General features: G+C 39.6%; 3 protein-coding genes across 3 annotated transcripts; 1 reads left to right on the forward strand and 2 right to left on the reverse strand.

The window, feature by feature from the left end:
• The first annotated feature begins 2,302 nt into the window (after positions 1 to 2,302).
• LOC113346934 lies at positions 2,303 to 9,028 on the forward strand. The gene is made up of 16 exons (XM_026590487.1): positions 2,303 to 2,635; positions 2,730 to 2,924; positions 3,398 to 3,472; positions 3,600 to 3,770; positions 3,927 to 4,090; positions 4,493 to 4,711; positions 5,121 to 5,247; positions 5,342 to 5,530; positions 6,103 to 6,189; positions 6,302 to 6,456; positions 6,962 to 7,081; positions 7,321 to 7,546; positions 8,066 to 8,125; positions 8,214 to 8,387; positions 8,499 to 8,608; positions 8,737 to 9,028. The coding sequence occupies exons 1-16, from the start codon at positions 2,450 to 2,452 to the stop codon at positions 8,900 to 8,902; spliced, it is 2,424 nt and encodes an 807-aa protein (XP_026446272.1). The 5' UTR covers positions 2,303 to 2,449; the 3' UTR covers positions 8,903 to 9,028.
• A 1,826-nt stretch (positions 9,029 to 10,854) lies between these two features.
• LOC113350656 (B3 domain-containing protein At2g33720-like) lies at positions 10,855 to 11,837 on the reverse strand. The gene has a single exon (XM_026594789.1). The coding sequence runs from the start codon at positions 11,359 to 11,361 to the stop codon at positions 10,855 to 10,857; it is 507 nt and encodes a 168-aa protein (XP_026450574.1). The 5' UTR covers positions 11,362 to 11,837.
• Positions 11,838 to 12,370: 533 nt separating this feature from the next.
• LOC113350657 (FHA domain-containing protein At4g14490-like) lies at positions 12,371 to 13,711 on the reverse strand. The gene has a single exon (XM_026594790.1). The coding sequence runs from the start codon at positions 13,709 to 13,711 to the stop codon at positions 12,371 to 12,373; it is 1,341 nt and encodes a 446-aa protein (XP_026450575.1).
• Between the last annotated feature and the right edge of the window lie 5,027 nt (positions 13,712 to 18,738).

Below are 18,738 nucleotides of genomic sequence, written 5' to 3' on the forward strand. Positions count from 1 at the left end.
AAAGATGCAAAATCAGATCACACAACTACGATAAAAATAGTACCGGTCTGGCTTCACAATCCCAATGAAGTCTTTAAGTCGTTAACCTGGTTTTAGAAGAAGAAAACCAAAGGTTTAAGGAGAATCGACTCTAGCACGAAAACTAGTATCACACGTAAGGTGTGGGGATTAGTTTTGCACAATACTAGATGTCTCCTTTATATAGTCTTTCAAATCAGGGTTTTGCCTTGGTAACAAAGCAATCAATATCCACCGTTAGATGAAAACCTGATTTAGATTCAAGCTAATATTTCTCAACCGTTAGATCGAAAACTTAGATTGTTATACACACTTTACATTGCACGTTTCTAGGTTCATTTACCGTACCCAAACGTATGCACTTGTTGTTTCAACAATAATTAACCAATTGGTTAGCTATATGAGCATTTCATATCAACCATGTTCTTCTTCACCATAACTAGTTCAAGTGACTTCAAATGAACTAGTTAGAGAGTTTTTCAATTGCAAGGAAATCTCATGTACTACACAAGACACAATTGAAGCAAAGATGATTTGATTCACTTGAATCGGTTCATGAACTTTTATAGCCACGGTTTGCAAACTGCATTCCTTAGTCTTTTTAAGTTTAAGTTCAAAAATCATCTTTAGATATATAACCTTCTTAAGTTCGCACACTAAATTCGCGGACTTAAGCAACCAGGTAGAGTTTACAAACTCCAGCAAAAAATCTCGGCAAAAGACCTTCCGCCGGTTCGCGGACTGGGTTCGGTACTCACGCAACTAGTTTGTCAACTACAACAGAATTTCTCGGGATGAGAAGTTCGGCAGTTCGCAGACTGAGTTCGCGGACTTGGCAAAAATCCATTCTTCCGGCTTCTCTTGATCAACAAAGTTCGCAAACTTTGGTTCAAGGAATACGACTTATGCACATATGTGTTTCCACAACAATACTTATGTCCATCATTGGTTATGTAATTTAAACTCTCATTCCAATCATTGAAACATTCTTAGAGGACGTTATATAGTTGTTACACCATTTCTCGTCAAAACAATTTTCAAGATGATTGAAACATACTAGGTAAAGATAAACTTGATCGAACTGAAAAGCTTACCAACACATATTTCGAGATATAGATAGACGAGGTATACTTGGCTCGAAATACCAAATGTGTATAATCCAAGTCTATATATATATAGCATACGACTTCTTGTCTCAAAGAGTATGAGATAGAGTAGATAGACTTTTGAGTGACAGATAAGTTCAAGTCTTCACATACCTTTTTGTCGAGAAGTTCCACCGGTTCCTTGAGTAGTTCTTCTACTTGTATGATGAATCGCCATGAACTCCTTGATCTCAACTACACTTTTTATCCTAGTCCGAGACTTAGCTATAATATACTAGAAATCAAGACTTATAGTTTTGATCACTAACATTGACAAACATGCTTGAGATAGCAACGTATGCGAGTTCGACCGAGCAATGCTCTAACACATAAGATAATATATGCAATTTGATTCTGTCTTGAAAACTCTATAGAAAAATGAACCCTAGGAATTAGTGGATAAGACATATAAATATATACAGATTCTGATATGAGAATCTCAAAAGACAAGTGACTTAATTGGTTGATGGACCACATAAATAAAAATCGATTGTAAGAATACAATTTTTTCTTAAGAAAATAGTACCCAGATTTGGTCGATGATGATCAACTTATGAACCGATTCTGGCTATGTTATTAATAATTTCCGATTTTCTACCTAGAATTGGTGTAGTGTCCACCGGTTCCGCTGCATGTTATTCATGGACACGAAGAACATAACCCAGAATGGGTGGATACGGTGGGTTTAAAAAAACCGATTCAAGGTAATAATCAAAAAAATTGATTTTTAAAAATGGATTTTAAATGTGTAAATCAATAAATAAATTTTACTAATAGAACGGGTTGATGAGATTTACCTTACGTTAGATATTGGGTGATGGTTGAACAAAAAGATTTTCTTATTCTTTTTAGGGTTTATAGAATTTAGAAAGATTAAATGAATGTAAAAGTTTGTTCTGTTTTAGAAGGATAGATTTTTTAAATTTCAGCTGAAAATAGAAACATTCGTTTTATATGAGTCAGAATTAGAGTTAGTTCGAGGCTAACTTGGTCTTTTTGTCCATATGAAACACCCCATAACCATTTGTATAAATTGGGAGAAGAAAATATAGGCCTTAGATAGTTCTTCCAAGGCCCAAACTAGACGGGTCTCCCAAGATTCGTTACTAGTTACTACTAGTGTGCACTGTATCATTTAGAGAACCTAGACTACATATCTTCGTCGCTGACTCTTATTTCTCGAAAATCTAGACCTCCTTATTCCCCCATGGCGAATTCGCCCAAAATCTAGGGTTTCAACACACCAAGAAGGAGAGTGGGCTTGACCAAACTTCATCTAAGATCAAATGAATTCTTCCAATTTTAAATTCTGTTGTCTATTAATTTTAGGCTTGTTTGTGTTAAAATCTGAATCAGTACATCAACCTTTTAGAAGAGATCCAGGTCATCCACAATGGCATCATGGTGCGTTTCATGATATTAAAGAAAGTGTTCGATCAGATGTTCGTCGTATGCTTCATACTCGAGCTGAGGTAATAAGATTTAACTCAATTAATCATTCTAATTTCAATAATCTCATTAATTTTAGCTATTGAATTTCATTGGTGTTTGTAATTGTCTTTGTAGGTTCCATTCCAGGTCCCACTTGAAGTGAATGTAGTTCTTGTTGGTTTTAGTGGAGATGGAGGGTATAGGTATAAGTTAGATACTCATAACTTGGAAGCGTTTTTGAAATTGAGTTTCCCGACTCATAGACCAGCGTGCTTGGAGACGGGAGAACCACTTGATATCGAACATCATCTTTCATACAATGTGTTTCCAGTAAGTTTTCTGTAAAGCTGTTTATGCAATGGTTCCATTTGTGTAGTACTGAACTGGTTTCACGAGGTAGGGGCTTGTTTCAACTGAATTTTTGTTTATTCTGTGGTTTCTAGGGTAGTTGTGTTATTCAACTGTGATATATTGGATTTTGTAAGCAATGCCATGAGGTGTAACCATACCTGTTTAGCGCGCGACACTACATGTTGCGATCATTTAGCAATGCTGTTTGATCAGATGGTGTCCTGATCATTCTATTTAGTTTACATATGAGGAACATGTTATAAGTGCTGATTATGACAACCCATTGTTGGAATTAGGAGCTTGTGACTACCTTAAATCAAAGGTCTTCATTATTTATATTGTCTAGTATATGATGGCACAAAATATAAACTAATGTACTGTGAATTCAGATAAGCTTTTCTCTCTGATTTCAATAAAGAAAATACTAACATCTTTTTTTTCAATGAATGTAGGTCGGACAACAAGAGCTGATAGCACTTGAGAAGGCAGTTAAGGGGGCTATGGTTCCTGCCGGTACTGCTAGAGAGGTAAGCAGTATCTTGTTGTCGAGATGCTTTTTGTTTTCACAAATCCTCATCATATTTTATATATATAAATATAAATATGACATGAATATGTTCTTTGAAATGAATTTAACGCAAGTGCGACTTTCAGAATGAATTTGGGAGGGAGGTTCCTTTCTTTGAAGTAGACGCAAAGGCTGTGGAGCCTGTTTTTGAGCACCTATACTCCTACATCTTTGACATGGATGGTAGAAGTGGAGAATCTACAGAAGAGATGGATAGACCTGTTCCTAGTGCAATCTTTGTTGTTAATTTTGATAAGGTCTATTTACTGAACTCATTGTTATTATTCTTAATTTTCTTTCATGTTTTGCTTTATTGTTTTATTTGCTGAACTGCACTTTTTGACAGTATACAACTTGCGAATGTATGTGGTTGTGTGATTGCTTTGTAGCTGCTGCTAATACATATTTTTCAGGTCAGAATGGATCCAAGGAACAAGGAATTTGATCTCGATAGTTTGATGTATGGGACCATACCTGAGCTTACAGAGGAAGAAATGAAAAAACAGGAAGCAGAATACATTTATCGTTATCGCTACAATGGTGGAGGGGCATCTCAAGTTTGGTTAGGGTCTGGCAGGTAAGTTTGGAGCAATGCAAATGGATGGAGTAAATTGACGTTGATGTGCTTTCTGCTTAAAAGCATACCATCCTATTATTTTTCTCAAAATTTTGAATCTTTTAGCTTATCCAGATTTTTTTTATTTGTATCTCTAATATCTACACATCCCTTGGTATTCAATTTCTGGATTCTTTTGCTTTTATTTTAGTAGCTTAGGTGATGATATGCCTAGAATTCAGATCACCAGATAACATTTCTTTTTAATTTGAGTGCTGGGGAAAGTCATGAAATATATCCATATTTAATTGTCTGACGCTCTATACACTGCTTTGAAATACTACAACTGGTCACACTTGTGGCTGATATTGGTAACTTTTGTTTCCTTCCCTTTGGGTTTAATCATCTGTCTCTGTTTTCCAGATTTGTTGTTGCCGACCTCTCTGCTGGTCCTTGCACATATGGAAAGATAGAAACTGAAGAGGGAAGTGTTAGTTATAGAACACTCCCTCGGTTATCTAATTTATTGTTTCCAAAAGGTTCAATGGCTGCTAGTGTTTCATCTACTCATAATATCTTCATGGGTCAGCTTGGAGCTTTGATTTCGACTACCATTCAACATGTTATAGCTCCCGATGTTAGGTACTTTTTGTTTTATATATTCATACACTAAGAGAACATTAGGGCATTACTTTTTCAGTTTGCAAATCTCTGTAAAAGCTGTTTCCTTACAGGACTCTTCACATTTTTGGATTTACTCTATTTATGACTCGTCTTTTGGTCAATATTGATCTGACAAACATCCTGTTGCCTATATACCCCTATCTGTGTCTGATTCCTTCCTAATCAGTATTTTATTTTCTTATTTGCTGGTCTTTCTCTCCGGGCCCCTGGTAATATGGAAAGGAAGGTCATGTAACATTGAGCACTGTGTCCTTGTCAACACTTCGTATTTGGGGTTGATATTTTTCTTTGAGGATATTATGTTAGGATGTATATGTACGTCGTGTGCAAATCCTGCATTTTAAACATGTTTGCTTTCTTTGCACAGATTTGAAACTGTTGACTTGGCTAAGAGATTGCTCGTACCTATCATTGTTCTCCGTAATCATAATCGGTACAACATTATGGATGGAGGGCATAACTACAGTATAGATGTCCAAGCAATTGAAGCAGAGGTTAGTTGTATCCGCAGATGGAATTCCGGAGTGTCATAGTTTTTATGTTAAATTACTGTTTAAGAATTTCCACTCAATCTTTTTAATTTTCCAGGTGAAGAAAATGGTACATACTCACCAAGAAGTAGTTATAATTGGAGGTTCACATGCTCTACATCGCCATGAAAAGCTATCTATTGCTGTTTCTAAAGCTATGCGAGGTCATTCTCTACAAGAAACCAAGCCGGATGGACGTTTTCATGTCCATACCAAGACATATTTGGATGGTCCGATACTTAAAGAAGTTGGTGCATCTTTCTTTCGCCTTCATGTTTTTGTTTATCATCTAATCATAAAATACTTCCCATGCTATATTACATCCTGTCCTGCTTGTCACTTGCTAATCAACTCCGCAGTGAAAACCTATATAAGCGGCCAAGGAAATACCATCCTTTAGAGCTTAAAGAAATAGCTTTTATCATTTTTGGAAGGACTTGAATGATTTTCGAAAGAAGCCTACAGCTCTTCTCTTTGCGAAACAATAGTCTAGGAAAACATTTCCAATAGAGAGGAGAGGTCTAATTTTGATTTTTTAGATAATATACCTCCAGACATTCTAAGCTGGGTGGAAAAGGACTAGCATGTAGTGTCTATTTCTTAATAAAACTCATTTCTTTGGATTATGTCTTGCTCGGAAAATTTTATATAGCATGTGTTTTTCTTTTTGGTTTCTTTTTGTTATTTAATCTTATCATCTCTACTATCTATCACAGGTTATTAGGGTGTATTTACAAAGTCTGAGAAACATAATCTGTTTAAGCTTCCTAGTATAACTCCAAATTGCCTCTTCTTGATCTGTTGACTCCGATATTGTAGGAAATGGAACGTTCTGGTGATGTGCTTGCTGCAGGTTTACTTGAAGTTTCCGATCCTTCACTATCAAGTAAATTTTTCCTCCGCCAGGTTTGTCTATACGTTCCCTTTATGTATTTCTAGGTTTACCTGTTTTAAATCCTAATGGGCGCATAAACAATTCATGCGAATAGGATCAGTAACTTTACTTTGATTTCTTCAGAACTGGATGGAAAATTCCGATGGCGCAAGTGATTCCGTCATAAAGCACCGACCTATTTGGGAAACATACAGCCCTAAACGTGGCAATATAAAGAAGGACAAACAAAAGAAACTAGGAGATCTGTACAGAACTTACGGTACCAGAGTAATTCCTGTGTAAGCAAATGATGTCATCTCCCTTAAATTTCCTGCTCAGTTAGTTCTTTTGATGTTACAAACAAGAAAAGTGATGCTTTAGTTTTTGTTACACCGAATATTTTAATGATGGTAGAATAGTATAATTGCTATGGATAATGGTATAGCTTGTTGATGATGCTATACTAGTATGTAAGTGTTTCAATGATTCCGCTGGGTTAAAAGTTACAACTAGTGAAAATATGACTCCATTGTAGTGTAGACAAGACTGTTTATTGATTCAAATGAGAGTCTCTGTTATCTATTAACATCATTAAGAATGGAGTTTCCAGGAGTTGTGTAGCACATATCTTTATATGGTGTGATTTTGTAATTGCAGGATAGCTACCGAGTTATGATTACTTAGTACTTACAAATTTGATGATATGCTGTTATACATGATCTTTGTAGCTAGTGCGTTGTAATACTATTCAAATTGCATTATGTTCGGCAATAACTAGGATTCACATTTATCTTCACTTGGCAGCTTTGTACTGTCACTGGCGGATGTTGATGAGAACCTTCTAATGGAAGACGAGAGTCTTGTATGGACAAGTAAGGATGTTGTAATTGTTCTTCAGCATCAAACTGAAAAGATACCTCTGAGGTGAGTAGTAAATTGATTTTTTTTTTTTTAATTTTCGTTTTCTTTCACATGTAGTAGATGTAGACAGTGACCAAAAGTTGCCTAAAGATCTTTCTACATAGGTCCTTGAATGTAGCATGGTACAGTGTGGCATGTCCAAATTGGAAAGTTATTTCTCTTTGTAGAGCAGCATTTCTCTTAAACTTTCCTGTATCATTCCATCACAATAATTTTCTTCTTGATCAACGTTTTCCGAACAGTTATGTTTCAGAGACAGAAAGAAGGTATGCCTATCCATCACAAGCCCAACGCCACATTATAGCTGGCCTAGCTTCTGCAGTGGGAGGGTTAAGCGCACCGTACGAGAAGGCCTCACATGTCCATGAAAGGCCCATGGTCAATTGGCTCTGGGCGGCTGGGTGTCATCCATTTGGACCATTCTCTAATACTTCTGAAGTCAGTCAAATGCTTCAGGATGTTGCTCTGGTAAATGGAAATTCATCCTTGTCATCATCTTCTTTTGGTTGAAACTAAGACTTCATGTTATCCTGTCTCCAAGTCATAACTTGATCAGTGAATTCCTCGTCAGCAGTGCTGTCATATATACTATTTTCAACGAGAGAAATCTGGTGAAGTGAATATGGATTGATGTTGCACAATCTAAGATGTTAGATACTTGGATGTAATTCACGAGCGAGTCGTAGGAGTCACCCTTCCCTAGTTGTCAACCAGGGGATCCCTGAGGCCATAACTTTACCTGATACTGATATATGACTGCCTGATCAAATTATCTACTAGTCTATCGGTGAATTTCACTTGATGGTGAGTTGAAGTGAGCCATCAGCAAAACAGTTTGCACTGTGCTGATGGTAGATCACACTTTTGCCCAGATACCGCACTTAAACTCCTTTTATCCTCTACTATTTACATCTCCTTGTGTAATTTCATTAAAAGTGCACATGTTAACTGAAGCATTCCTTATTGATGAATTTCACTTTCTTGTAGAGGAGCAATATATATTCGCGGGTTGATGCTGCACTTCACAAAATTCGTGATACTTCAGAGGTAAGGACAGTGCTTCTAGGATTTTTGTTTTATAAATATTATCTATTTGATACACGTTAAGTATGCTAAAAATGTCTCATCCATTCAGACTGTCCAAAGTTTTGCTGCTGAGTATCTGAAAACACCTCTTGGTGAGCCAGTCAAAGGTAAAAAGAACAAGACAATCACTGAGCTGTGGGTGGAAAAGTTTTACAAGAAGACGACCCACTTACCAGAACCATTCCCACATGAGTTAGTTGAAAGATTAGAGAAATATTTGGATGTAAGTGATTTTTAAACGATTAACTATATTATGTTTAAGGACTCGCAATATCTTTACATATGAATCATAACAAACAACGGTATCCTTATTTCAACTGTTCTTGAATGACAGAGTCTTGAAGAACAGCTTGTAGATCTTTCGTCCTTGTTATATGATCATCGGCTAGAGGAGGCACACTTGAACAGTTCAGAAATCTTCCAGAGTACCATGTTTACCCAAAAGTAAGTATATTTTGATCTGTTCTAAATGGACCATTCTTGAAATTTAATTATTTATTCCTTTCCTTGATTAGAAAACAGTGTAGTGCGTAAACTTTGATGTTAAATTTTTTTCTGTATGTCAAATGCAGCTATGTGGATCATATCTTGGCTGCTGAAAGGGAGAAGATGAGGTGTTGCGAGATCCAGTACAATTTCCCAGTTCAATCGTCTCAAGCATTTATCTATGGGGGAATACTCATTGCCGGATTCTTTGTATATTTTGTTGTTATTTTCTTTTCTAATCCTGTTAGATGACCAGATTCATTCGAATTGTGATTAGAAAGAATTTTGCTAACATGTTGAAGTATACCATACTGTGTAATAGGAGTTGAATTTTAATTGAATTGAATTAGATGAAAATCAGATGTCTTATTGTCAGTTTATTACCAGCCCGTAAAGAGATTGTGGTGCACTCGGTTAGTACCTTGAGCTCTAAAGTAGTTGCTGAAAAAAGAAATTCGTTGAGCATACAAGGAAAGCGTGACGCTTGTTGGGTCCTAATGGAATTAGGAAAGTCTCTACAGTTCAATGTATATATGCTCAGCACAATAGGGAAATACAACTCGAGACAATATATGGCCGAGTTGGAAACACTTTCAGGAGTAAATCCCATTGATGATGACCTCGTCTCCAAGGGTTTAATTTTCTCGATTAGGTATCGCAACAACCCAAGGAGTTTGGAAGAATACATCTCTGGAAACTATTCCAGGTATCCAGAAACACAGCTTTACTATGCCGATTATGACGATATTGAGGCTAATACTGACAAGATGCATTCTTACGATGAGCTTTTAACATGGATCCCTCATCCTCCTATTAAAACACGACTCGGTTTCGATCTCATGGTCGGTTCTTGCAACGGTTTGGTTTGTCTTTCTTTACCTACTGCCAACATAAACGATCCTGTCTACATCTGTAATCCTTCCACCTTAGAATCTGTTGATCTGCCGAGATTAACATCACCCAGCAAAGTTGTGGTCAGCGGATTTGGTTACCATCATCTGACAGGGGAGTACAAAGTTGTTAGAATTTACTATACTGATGTGAAGGCTTCGGTTGGGCATGTTGAGGTATACACTATAGGAGATACTGACAATGGGTGGAGAGACAAAGGAGTAATTAACTACTCATTGTGCTCAACCCCAGGTGTTTTTGTCGATGGAGCTCTTCACTGGTTAGATTTTACAAGGACTGGAGTATTGTTGCTTTTGATTTGGAAGATGAGGAGTTCTGCTTGATGCGGTCACCACCTTATTCCTATGACCTTTCCTGCATGTATTCGTTCTGGGCAGGATATAAGTATAATGTACTCCAGGATTTTAGAGGGAAATTTCAACTCAAAGTGTTGGGAGGGTGTTTATCTTTTGTGCACCGTCGTGGTGATGATAATTGTATGGACATATGGTCATTGAATGAGACAGAGTATAACACACAAGAAAGAGATTCTTGGAGGTGGATCAGGAAGTTCAGTATTGAATGCCCGCACAAGAATGAAGAATATGAACCGTTTGCCTTGACGAAAAACAATGAAGTTCTGCTATGGAACAAATCTCTCTTGTTACGATCCTAGCACTTCAACTGTAAGATTACTCACAGACAATGATTTTGGTATGTGTTTTGAATATTTTCAGGCACTTCCTCATGTGACAACCTCTATTTCATTAAAAGCTATTGAAGAAAAGTACAAAATGCCTAGAGAAACTGATCAAGTATGTGCATCAGATCCCGAAAGCCAAGCAGAACAGCTCGGGTAAATGGCGCTGAAATTGATGTTTAGATTATATTCACGAACTTCCGGTTATTTGTGTCCTTGTTAAACAAGGATCTCCTATTAGCTGGTCATTTAGGTTGTAAAATGAAGGCACCATTGTTTCTTTCTGAACACAACTGATTTGATATACTCTTTCTATGTAAAATTTCAAGTTTCGAGCTAGCAAAAACATACCGTACTTACGGCTTTCTTGCATCAAATTTGATAAACTGCTCCAGGGTCTAGTTGAGGTCTACTAATGCTTCTGTTTTCAATCCAATAAATAAATATACAGAGATTCCTTTGTTGGTCCAAACAATGTTAAAGATTTCAAATAACCGAAGCAACCAAAATACATTCACTAGTAACAATTGCAATTCACTTAAAAGAAAGACACATGATAACAAAGAAAATGCGCAAGAAAAACCAAGACAAAACATCAAGATAATGGTGCATCTCATTCTACACCAGCGCGTTTCAAGACAGAGAAACAGAAAGAGTCAGTACGGGGATGCCAATACATCCCAATCATATCACCTTCCTTGAGATCCCTCCTGTCAACAAAATCCCTGACCCAAAATGTAGAGATTATGAAGGATTCATCAATAGTAGACTTCTTAATGAACAAAGAATGCTCACTTTTAGTATCCAAATCCCTGATGATGACCGGAATCTGCTGCCCACGTTCTATCAAGCTCAAAACCAATTGATGATTCCAATACCTAAAGATATTATTGTAAACCGGTACAGGATCCAAAACTAGCCCGCCAAGAGATCCAATATCAACCGGTGCAAGTGTTTTCCTAATCTCCCATTGTTTCATCAAGTCCAATGGTATGTTTGAATCCTCTCTTACATCCACCAAATCACAACGAATTGATTGCAGAGGAAACCTTCCACTGCCAACTCCTTTTTCTTCTTCAGCTTTGGAAGGGATCCAGTGAAAGCAAGGTTTCAAATTCATTTTGATCAAAACTAAAAAAGAAAAACTAAAGAGAGAATCAAAAGATAATGAAGCTTGAGAAGGTGGTAGAAAAATTGGGACGGGTGAGGGTTAAGAACACAATTATAGAAAAAATAAAAAAGGAAACAACAGATTTTCATAATAATATCAGAATTCATTAGTATGTGTGTTTACCAAATTTAAAGAGAATCAAAAGAGAATTAGGAAAGTCTTTATACATAGGTAATTAAGTTGCCAGTAATGTAAAGGGTTCAATTGCGTGGTGAGAATGGAAACTGAAGAGTTGCTCAGTAACCTGCAAATGCGGTACAAAATTCAAAACCCTGACCGTATTATCTGAACAGGTAAATTGTAAACCCTGGAAGATGAAGCACAACGCATTTAAAACAGGGTAACCAAATTATTACCATTAAAATGATTCAATGAATATTGGTCTAGCTTAAGGCTACTTTGCCTCAGGCCGTTGAAACACTCAATATAACTCAGTTCCATAACATAGCTTGAAAAGAATTTTATTCTTGAAATGTGAGGCTTGGTATAACTAAGCTGAAATTTTTCAAGAGTAATATTTCGTCCACACGGAGTTTGGCTTTAACTCAGGTCCAGCTTGTATGATTTTACGCCTTTCAACACTACACCAGTTAAATCTGGTATCATTAGGCGGACATGGCTTAAACTAGTCATTATTAGACAAGATGATTCGTTGTTCTACTCAAAGTTCATGTATTCGTTCTCTGGAAAATAAATCAAGTGAGACCAGACTTATGCTTGATTGAGCTTGTCACTTGAATTCATAACACAAACAAGTTCTGGCAAGCAAAACCGAAGAAATCATACAAGCAAGTGTAATGTAAACCCGCAATTTGATATAAGAGATAACTTTGCTACTTGGGGACATCAACATTTTCTCAAACATCATAATGTAACATAGAAGGCCAAGAAGATTAGCATATTCAGAAGCAAGAGTAGACCAGTTAATAAGTAAAATTACACCTAACCTGAGTTAATTCTAAACACCGGGATGTTTACCTTTACCATCTTTTTGTTGCACCTGTTGCTGTTCTGACATAAACTGACTGAATTGTCTCGATCTTTCTCTCATACTTGAAACAATCTCTGCAGTAGTTTTGCGTATTTGTTTCGGCAAATAGACTTCCATGTAATCGAACCACTCACCCAGTGTCATCTTCTCAAAATCAACTTTATTTTCCTCAACCAAGTTTTCTCTGACACCACCGTCTGAAGTACTTGCAAACTCTTCACATGATTCCTCCTCCTGCAAAATTGATTCTTCGCAATTCCTGGTATCCTCTTCAGGATCCGGAATTCGAACATCTTCGGTAGCTTTTCCTTTCTGCTGAGCAGCTCTTCGAGTTGTTGTTCTCTTCTTCCTCGCGGCAGGAGCTTCTTTCCCCTCTTCTTCACATTTCTCTAACCCCATATTCTGATCAATGTTTAAATTTAGCAGACTCTTCTGCACCTCACAAACATCATCTAGAGTGTGTTTTTGTTCATCTGCCGAAACCCTACTGCTCTCTCCAACAATACCATTAGATACTTCTACTGTACAATTCACCTGTTCCGCAGCTACATTCTCAGAAACCTCTATGTTCTCCGAAACCAGAACTGGAACGACGGTTTCCTCCTTGCAACCTCTCCCTCTTCTGGTACCTCGTCCTCCTCCTCGACGTGTTTTCTTTGGTTCCACATGAATTGCATTTTCTTGTTTCTCTGCACCAATCTCTTGCTCCAATTCTGAAATTGGCTGAACTTTTGGTTCTGGAACTTGGGGAACTTTCAGTATCTCTTCAGCTTCATCAGACTCTACTTTCTTAGGTCTTCCTCGCATCGGCCTACTCTCTGCAACAGCAGAAGAAGCTGGTACACTAGAAACAGGTGCAAAAGCTAAATTCTTTGGAGCAGCACGTCGCCTAGGATTCCTTCTCACCTGCTCTTCTTCTTCCTCTACTAAATCAACATTTTCCCTACCATTTCTAGTTTGGGGTTTCGTCAAAACCCTAACTTCTTCAATAATTTGAACTTTTAGAGAAGTACGTTCCCCAATTTTAATGATATCTTCATCTCTAAGATCAAAATCAGTTAAAGCCCTAATTTGATTTTCATTCAAAAAGGTACCATTTGATGAATCTAAATCAGAAATGACCCATTTACTATTCTTAAAAGCAATTACTAGATGGTTTGATGAAATACCAGAATCTCTAATTGCGAAAGTATTACCTTTCATAACTCTTCCAATTTTGATTACTGAAGATGATCCTGCTTTGCAATCTATGGTTTCTCCTTCTTTTGGACCTTTTTCTACTATTAATCTCAGTGTAGATCCTTCCATTATGCTTGTAGAAGAAGCGAAATTGAAAACACTAGAAATGTTGAAGTAAGGGAATTTAGAAGTTAGGGTTTTGAAGGATTTTCTATTTGGGGAGATTTTTGCATTTCTTGAGCGCGCGATTTCTCTTTCGATAGCAGGACATAGTAATTTCAAATATGTGTGGTTAAGGAAGATAAAGACTGAATTTTTTTTTTCTTTTTTTTTTTTTTTTGAAAGCAACGATGACTTAATAGACTGATATACGCTTCAGAAAAAGAAAGCGAATAATCCTATTATTGGGATTTTGAGGGGGTGTGACTTTGGGGGTTTAAAATGGTATGTGGAGACTAAATGATATAGGGGGAGATCAGATTTATGTGAAAGTTCAAAAACACTCTCATTCGTTTTCATTTAAGACACTTCTACCCTTCCATTAACTGATTAATCTCCAAAACAAAAAAAAAACAAACTGAAAGTCATTAATTTGGAAATTCATTCATTAAAACAAAAAAAGCTGACCCCTATTCATTCCCTTCTTCTTCTCTGCCCCTTTTCTTTTCTTCTTCTTCTTCTTTTTTCTTACTCTTCTTCAATTCTCTTCGTTTAATCAACGATTAATCGTCGATTCCAAAAAAATATTGTCCTCGATTAAACTCCTAGTATAAAAGCATGAAAGAAAAGAAAAAATTAGGTCAGTCTTCGTCGAATCGACCTCCTGTTGAAGCAGGGAAACCAACTTCAACTAAAGAAGTGGTAAGTGAAGATGAAGAGGAATTTAATGAAGGAGATGCACCAGCCTCCCAGACTCCTGAGATGACAACAATAAGGTATGAATTGAAATGCCCACTCTTTGTTTAAGCATTTTATTGATTATTCAGTTGGTTTCCAAAAATTTTAGGTCTGAAAAAACAGTCTCAGAATTTGATTACGGCTGGGAGTTCTTTGATTCCCAGCCGTAAATATGTATCACGGTTGGGATATGTTGGTTTCCCAACCGTTTATATTTATCACGGTTGAGAGATCTAAGAACTCCCAGCCGTTTTCATTCTCACGGATGGGAAATTGTTGAATACCCGGCCATAATGTAGTCGATGCGTACGAGATAGAATATTCCCATCCGCAAAGACTTAATCACGGCTGGGACTTTCCTAGCCGTATATGTCTCTATGTTCAAATGCATGTTTCAGCGGTAGTGGTTACGTCTAGGTTTTTCTGTCCGTAATTGGTTTTCCAAACCGTAAATAATAGTTACCTAGCCGATTTTATTAGACGGCTAGGTATTCCTATCCGTAATATGAGTAAGCAATGAGAAGAAAAAAAATCCCATCCGTTATTGTTTTTACGGCTTGGTCGATAAATCAATTTCCCATCCGTTATGCTTATTGCGGGTGGGATTTTCTATTCATCCTAGACTTTTTTCAAATACGTCTTGGTCCGTTGATAATAATCCCATCCATAATTATGTTTTCGTCTGGAACTTTGTACACATCCTAGCCGTGTTTATTTTTTCGGCTAGGTTTTGCCTAGATTTCCCAGTCGTTGTGACTTATCTTCTTTTGCATTTTGGTCTGGTTTGTCTTTGAACAGAAAATAAGAAAAGAGGAAGAGAAGATCATTAGAAGTAACACCTTCTAGTGAGCCTACTCCTCAACCACGTCACGGAAAACCATTGGGTGCAAACGCCAGGAATACAAGTGAACTTGGAGTTGGTGGAGTAAGTGAAGGTGTACTTGCTATTAGTGGAGGTGAGACTGTAGGAAATGAAGTTGGAGGAAATGATGGTGTTGTTGTTACTGGAGGAAATGAAGGTGGAGGAAATGATGGTGTTGCTGTTACTGGAGGAAATGAAGCTGGAATAAATGAAGGTGGAGGAAATCAAGGTGTAGTTGTGTTTGAGGGTGAAAACGATTTCTGCTGATTTTGGTAATTTCAGGTGTGTGGGTGAGAAACTAATTTAAACCCTAAACAATGTACTGCAAGGGAGTACTTTAGATTCGAGAGATCAATCTGTACAAATCCGTCCTAAACCAAGAAATGGTCGTTCCATACTTGCTTCGGTCACAAAGTGAAGGAGAGGGGTTGGTTTTGGGGAGGGAAGCGAAGAAAGTGTTGAGACCAGAATAGTTGATTCTGGAAGAGTAGTTGTTTCATGACTTGTATCAGAAAGTGGGAAGCTAACACATGGAAAGCTAGCAAATGTTTTCTGAGTGTTGTATCCTCTTGACCTGAACTTGTCGTTCGGTGGAAATAGATAATGCCTATTTATACAACTCGAAGTGAAAGTACTCTGGTCTCATTAAGAAATGGAAAACGGGTGAGTAAATGGGAGGAGGTGGTAACCGGTAACGCTTGGAATTGATGTTCCATAAAAGAAAGCGTTTCACCATTACTCCCTGTATTTACTAACTGCCTCATCCTTATGACACTTTCTTATAACGAGCGTAGTGTACGCCGCACGCTGTAAACCACCCAACCAATACCCAATGAGCATCCCCCAGTTTATTACATGTGTTGATGTCTCGAGTGTTTTCGTGGAAAACATGTAGCATGTTGTTGTTGTCTGGAAAATTGATATTGGGAGACTTCCCGGCTCGGTGGTGACCTTCAACGGTCGAGATTTTGCATCTTAAGAGGAAGGTAGCCGTTGATTATTGCAACCTTTAGTTTGGTGGCCAGTGGCATGAAAGTATGATCAGTATGGCTTTAATATGGCCCAGTTTAGGCGCGGCCAAAAGTTAGGGTTTTGGCTTTGTTTAGGTGCGACCAAACTAGGGCCAAAGGTTGCCATGTTTTAGCTAGTAACCTTAGACGGCTAAGATCTACATCTTAGATAAAAAAGTGGTCGTTGATTGTTGCAGGCCTTCGTTTTGGTAGCCGCATAAGGAAGGCCGGCATGGTATGACACGGCAAGGTGGTTGGCATGTCATTGGCACATGTGGCATGGCATGCCTTGGCGTGGCCAAAACTAGGGTTTTGGGCCTAAGGTTACCATGCGTTGTTTGGCGACCTTGGACGGATAGGATTTGCATCTAGGATGGAAGGGTGGTCGTTGATCGTCGCACGCCTTCGTTTTGGTAGCCGCATGGGGAAGGCCGGCATGGTATGGCGCGGAAAGGTGGTTGGCATGCCATTGGCACATGTGGCATGGCATACCTTGGCGCGGTTTGGCGTGGCCAAAACTAGGGTTTTGGGCCAAAGGTTACCATGCTTTGTTTGGCGACCTTGGACGTCTAGGATTTACATCTAGGATGGAAGGGTGGCCGTTGACCATCGCACGCCTTCGTTTTGGTAGCCGCATGGGGAAGGCCTGCATGGTATGGCGCGACAAGGTGGTTGGCATGCCATCGGCACATGTGGCATGGCATGCCTTGGCGCGGTTTGGCGTGGCCAAAACTAGGGTTTGGGCCAAAGGTTACCATGTGTTTTTTGGCGACCTTGGACGGCTAGGATTTGCATCTAGGATGGAAGGGTGGTCGTTGATCGTCGCATGCCTTCGTTTTGGTAGCCGCATGGGGAAGGCCGACATGGTATGGCGCGACAAGGTGGTTGGCATGCCATTGGCACATGTGGCATGGCATGCCTTGGCGCGGTTTGGCATGGCCAAAACTAGGGTTTTGGGCCAAAGGTTACCATGCATTGTTTGGCGACCTTGGACGGCTAGGATTTACATCTAGGATGGAATGGTGGCCGTTGATCATCACACGCCTTCCTTTTGGTATCCGCATGGGGAAGGCCGGCATGGTATGGCGCGACAAGGTGGTTGGCATGCCATTGGCACATGTGGCATGGCATGCCTTGGCGCGGTTTGGCGTGGCCAAAACTAAGGTTTTGGGCTAAAGGTTACCATGCGTTGTTTGGCGACCTTGGACGGCTAGGATTTGCATCTAGGATGGAAGGGTGGTCGTTGATCGTCGCACGCCTTCGTTTTGGTAGCCGCATGGGGAAGGCCGACATGGTATGGCGCGACAAGGTGGTTGGCATGCCATTGGCACATGTGGCATGGCATGCCTTGGTGTGGCCGAAACTAGGGTTTTGGGACAAAGGTTACCTTGCGTTGTTTTGCGACCTTGGACGGCTAGGATTTGCATCTAGGATGGAAGGGTGGTCGTTGATCGTCGCACGCCTTCGTTTTGGTAGTCGCATGGGGAAGGCCGGCATGGTATGGCGCGACAAGGTGGTTGGCATGCCATTGGCACATGTGGCATGGCATGCCTTGGCGCGGTTTGGCGTGGCCAAAACTAGGGTTTTGGGCCAAAGGTTACCATGCGTTGCTTGGCGACCTTGGACGGCTAGGATTTGCATCTAGGACGGGTGGGTGGTCGTTGATCGTCGCACGCCTTCGTTTTGGTAGCCACATAGGGAAGGCGGACATGGTGAGGCTAAGGCCAATGGTGTGGATGGCTTGGCATAGTGGGGCCAAGGGTTTGGTACGGACGGCTTGGCATGGTGGGGCCAAGGCAAGGTGCGGTTGGCTTGGCATGGTGGGGCCAAGGGTTTGGCATGCCATGGCGCATGGTGCGGCTAGCATGGTTGGGGACAAGGCAAGGTGAAGTTGGCTTGGCATGGTGGGGTCAAGGGTTTGGCATGCCATTGGCGTATGGTGCGGCTAGCATGGCATGCCTTGGCGCGGTAGACGTGGATGGCGTGGTTTGACATTGGCACAGTGGTGCGGCTGACATAGTTGGCATGCCTTGGCGCGGAGATGTGTCTGGCATGGTTTGCCATTGGCACAGTGGTGCGGCTGGCATGGTTGGCATGCCTTGGCGCGGAGATGTGGCTGGCATGGTTTGCCATTGGCACAGTGGTGCAGCTGGAATGGTTGGCATGCCTTGGCGCGGAGATGTGGCTGGCATGGTTTGTCATTGGCACAGGGGTGCGGATGGCATGGTTGGCATGCCTTGGCGCGGAGATGTGGCTGGCATGGTTTGTCATTGGCACAGTGGTATGGCTGGCATGGTTGGCATTCCTTGGCGCGGTAGCATGAGAATTAGGGTTTTGCATAGATGATGTCGGTCAATGTTAAGGGTTCTGCCGTGGAACATGACACA

This window comes from Papaver somniferum, chromosome 2 (assembly GCF_003573695.1).
Source record: "Papaver somniferum cultivar HN1 chromosome 2, ASM357369v1, whole genome shotgun sequence".
Lineage (NCBI taxonomy): Eukaryota > Viridiplantae > Streptophyta > Magnoliopsida > Ranunculales > Papaveraceae > Papaver > Papaver somniferum.

Excerpts from the sequence above, each read along its gene's own strand:
- LOC113346934 (XM_026590487.1), top strand. The coding sequence starts at position 2,450 with ATGAATTCTTCCAATTTTAAATTCTGTTGTCTATTAATTTTAGGCTTG. Across the intron at positions 5,248-5,341 it reads TCCAAGCAATTGAAGCAGAG|GTGAAGAAAATGGTACATAC; the intron begins GTTAGTTGTATC and ends TTAATTTTCCAG. Across the intron at positions 8,609-8,736 it reads AGTACCATGTTTACCCAAAA|CTATGTGGATCATATCTTGG; the intron begins GTAAGTATATTT and ends TGTCAAATGCAG.
- LOC113350656 (XM_026594789.1), bottom strand. The coding sequence starts at position 11,361 with ATGAATTTGAAACCTTGCTTTCACTGGATCCCTTCCAAAGCTGAAGAA.
- LOC113350657 (XM_026594790.1), bottom strand. The coding sequence starts at position 13,711 with ATGGAAGGATCTACACTGAGATTAATAGTAGAAAAAGGTCCAAAAGAA.